The sequence below is a fragment of the Tachysurus fulvidraco genome, chromosome 5 (assembly GCF_022655615.1).
Source record: "Tachysurus fulvidraco isolate hzauxx_2018 chromosome 5, HZAU_PFXX_2.0, whole genome shotgun sequence".
Lineage (NCBI taxonomy): Eukaryota > Metazoa > Chordata > Actinopteri > Siluriformes > Bagridae > Tachysurus > Tachysurus fulvidraco.
Genome location: NC_062522.1, coordinates 9,932,890 through 9,936,596, shown reverse-complemented (window position 1 = coordinate 9,936,596; position 3,707 = coordinate 9,932,890). Strand labels below are relative to the sequence as shown.

The 3,707-nt window shown below is 41.5% G+C and overlaps 1 protein-coding gene across 1 annotated transcript in view; it reads right to left on the bottom strand.

Annotated features, from left to right (window-relative positions):
• Window positions 1–294: 294 nt before the first annotated feature.
• Window positions 295–3,707, bottom strand: part of mafaa (v-maf avian musculoaponeurotic fibrosarcoma oncogene homolog Aa) — a 4,323-nt gene continuing 910 nt past the window's right edge. The window contains exon 1 of the mRNA XM_027155666.2: window positions 295–3,707. This exon is cut by the window's right edge and continues 910 nt beyond it. Coding sequence (XP_027011467.1) covers window positions 2,834–3,707 — 874 coding nt within the window. The 3' untranslated portion in view covers window positions 295–2,833.

Here is a 3,707-nt window from a genome sequence, read left to right as displayed (position 1 = left end):
TGCGCAAAAACGCAGCCTGTGATCTCTGCTGACATTAAAGTAGAGATACATTAATACAGTACATAGAAAAAAAAGTCAATCGAAATGTACCAACATTTATCTCCTGGTCATAAATATCACAGAGCAAAAAAATACATGTTTAAATTCAATGATTAATTACGATATTTTATATTTACGATATTTATGAATAGCTATTTTATTGAATTTTACACACCAAGAGCTCTTAATAGCAATTAATAAAAATGCATTACATTTAGCCATCGGTTCATTCGGATGCATTGATTAAACGAAAAACGCGTTTGACACAACTTTTTATTAAACTTTATGAAAACAAGATTCTGAACAACATTCCATTCAGAAACATTTCAGATTGGACGTATTGACACGTAGAGGACATTAGATGTTTCTAGAATAAATATATAGAAATCATATATATACAGTTTTGTACACATACAGCCCATCTCTGAGCCAAGGTCATCTCAAGCCTCCGTGTGCTCCATATGAAAGTAATGTAAAGAGAGACTGCGCTCACACTGCGTTCTGACTGAAGCAGGAGGGTGAACTGGCATCCTGGTGACATTCTCAAATATAACCTCATACTGTATACAGGAGGAAGATCTGACTGACATCCCAATGGAGAAAAATCCCAATGACGCTGTGTATAATTCTTAAGCACTTGATTTTGGTATTGGATGTTGCATGTAGACTACTGAGACAAGATTTTGTGTTGTTTTCAATATGCTTTGGTCACCAATATTGCACTTTCTGAACTCGTATTAAATAACCATCACATTTTGTTTAGCTTATACTAAAAGGTTTAAAGTGAACTACGTGGTCTTTGTGGTATGATTCTGCCTATGAGCAATTAACTGGTCAGGAGTATACTTTGTGAAGCTAAGAAAATAACGCAGTATATTTTAGAGTATAGTTTTTTTTCTTCCACGTGATAAAATCTACTTAATTCCATAAATTTAATTCATTCAGCCTAAAAGAATCAGTTCAAGCAATATTATTTTTGTTATAAATGTAGGATCTTTTCCAAACGGCATCTAGCAATTGATCCAAAATTCTTTTTCAATTCGATTGGTATTATTTTACGCACAAAGAAATGCATATTAAATTTTATTTTTGAGTCCTTGAATATATATTTATATATAGGATGTTGCAGCGACTGAAGTCCAAATATTTGATGTCACCTTTAGATGAACACAGAGAGAGAAATGAACCCCAGCACATCCCCAGTTCCTTCTGTTCCAGTGCAGTAAGCATTGCATCTCTTCTTAAATATTGTACATATTCGATAGAAAGAATATCGTTGTTCTATTTGCATGCTTTTACATACAAACATTGCAGTTAAGATGTTTTTAATAAACAAGCAAAAAAAAAGACTTGGGGAAAAATATTTCAAAATGAACACACTAACTGATTTCTACATATTTACACGTTGTGAGAATAAATAAGTAAATCTGGCTCAGTTCATTTAATCTATGTGGCACTATTCTGTTACTTTGAAAATTAAAAAAAAAAAAAGAAAGAAAAGAAAACAAATTTAGGCTCGGACGCATTTCACTGGTGATAAAACCTTCCTGGACTTCCTGTAGTTTTAGGGTTCTGTTCCAATTCCTTAACTGCATACAGTATTTACTAAAAGTCTAAAGACGTTACACTACACTGTTCGGGACAGACTTAGAAGAGAGATAAGATGGACAAGGAGGAAGATACGGGGCTGATTAAGGGCCATGCTTTTTTTCATCCAGGTGTGTGGGAAAGATACAAAGGGCTTGAAGATTTAGTGACCATACATGTCCCGCATGCAGGGTTGGAGGGTGGATGCAGGCTGCAATGCTTCCTTCTCAGGTCCATGAGTTACTACAGAGAGTACAACCTTCTCAAATAAGTCCGACAATGTATTGCCTTTTCCCCCTTTTTTATTCATTCGTTGGGTTGCAAATTCCTCTTTAGTCCGATCAGAAAATAAATAACAGGAATAAATAAATAACATTTCAGATCCACACTTTTTGCGCTTCATGTTTGTCGGATCCGTTAAGACTGAAGAAGACGAAAAAGTCTGAGAACACCAATCCACCGCTGGTTGTGTGAGCAGGTAAGACTTTTTTATATTAAAAACGCACTCTATTCTGATACACTGAGTCAGAAAGCACGATATTTTGTGTGGTGGTGGTGGTGATGTGTGAGTCCACGTTTAGGTCAGAGGTGAGGTCCGTTTATAACTTCTCTATGAACATACTACCTTTAAGACATATGTTCGATAGTCTAATGTACGCGCACAAACAGTCAGTGTGCACCAATACGCGCGGTGACTATCTCGTGTGCGTTACTGGACATATGTTGCTTATGTTGTCATATGCAATGATGCGAGTCCTTGGCTTTGTTTATGAAAAGCAGACAGCAAAATCCTCGGTGTTAAGTGAACAAATGCACACTAGAACGGTACCCAAAAAGGTACTAAACTATAGCTTTGTATCGTTTGTACGTTTATCATGTATCTTTCCCCTAGAAATGTTGACAACTTGTAAGTCGATTATGTAAGGTACTGTACTGTAATCTTGGACCGTAAATAGTGTTAAAGGTTATGCCTCAAACGCACATTTCTAGGTAAAGGATACACACTAAAGTTGTAAAAGATTGATACGCTTTAGTGCCACTTTTCAGAGGAGCTTTTTACGAAAACATGTTGCAAGTGCTAATTCGGCATCGGGGATTTTGCTGTATACGAACTGTAGCCTAAATAAAAATAGGTCACACTCAGATAAAAATGAAAGTAAAAAAACAGTTCGTGTGGGGTAAAAAGAAAAAAGACCTGAAACAGTTCTCACATGAAGAAATCCGCCGATGAGGCTTTGCCGTGATTACCGCTGGACGGGTCCCGGTTGGTGTTGCTGCTGCCGCCGTTGTAGGTTCGGCCTGCAAGCTTCTCGTACTTTTCTTTGTACATGTCTCTCTCTTTGGCCAAGCGCGCCACGTCCTGCTTGAGTTGCTCCACTTGGTTCTGCAGCGTGCACTTCTCCGTTTCGAGCATGTGCCGCTGTTGCACGCGCTTATAGCGACATGACTGCGCGTAGCCGCGGTTCTTCAGGGTGCGCCGTTTTTGCTTCAGACGGATCACCTCCTCCTTGCTGAAGCCGCGCAGCTGCCGGTTCAACTCGCGCACCGTCATGCTAACGAGCTGCTCGTCCGTGAAACGGTCTTCGAGACGCGCGAGCGTATGGTGGCCGTGATGGTGGTGGTGCGGGTGGTGGGCGTGCGCCGCGTGGTGGTACCCGTTTGAGGAGGTCGTCAGGTCCTCGCCGACGTACTGCTGCCCGCGGAACGTGTCGTATTGCTGATGGTGATGGTGATGGTGGTGGTGGTGCGCGTTTCCAATGAGCGCCTCTACGGCGTCCTCGGGGGTCAGGTTTAAAGCCTCTGGGCTGATGTGGTGCTGGTAGTTAGGGATCCAGTAGAAGTCCTCCAGCTGGGGCTTGCCTGAAGCGCCCTGAGTACTGTTATTGCTGTTGTTTCCACCATTGCTGCTGCTACTACTGTTGTTGTTGTTATTGACTCCGAGGTTCTGGACGGGCTGTGCGCCGGGACTAGGTGCGCAAAAACTTGGCGAGGAAGGCACGGAGGAGCACGGCGTGCTGATCGGCGTGGAGGAAAGAGAGCCCGGCGGTAAGCGGTGGCAGTAACGCTCGGCCTCAGGAGGC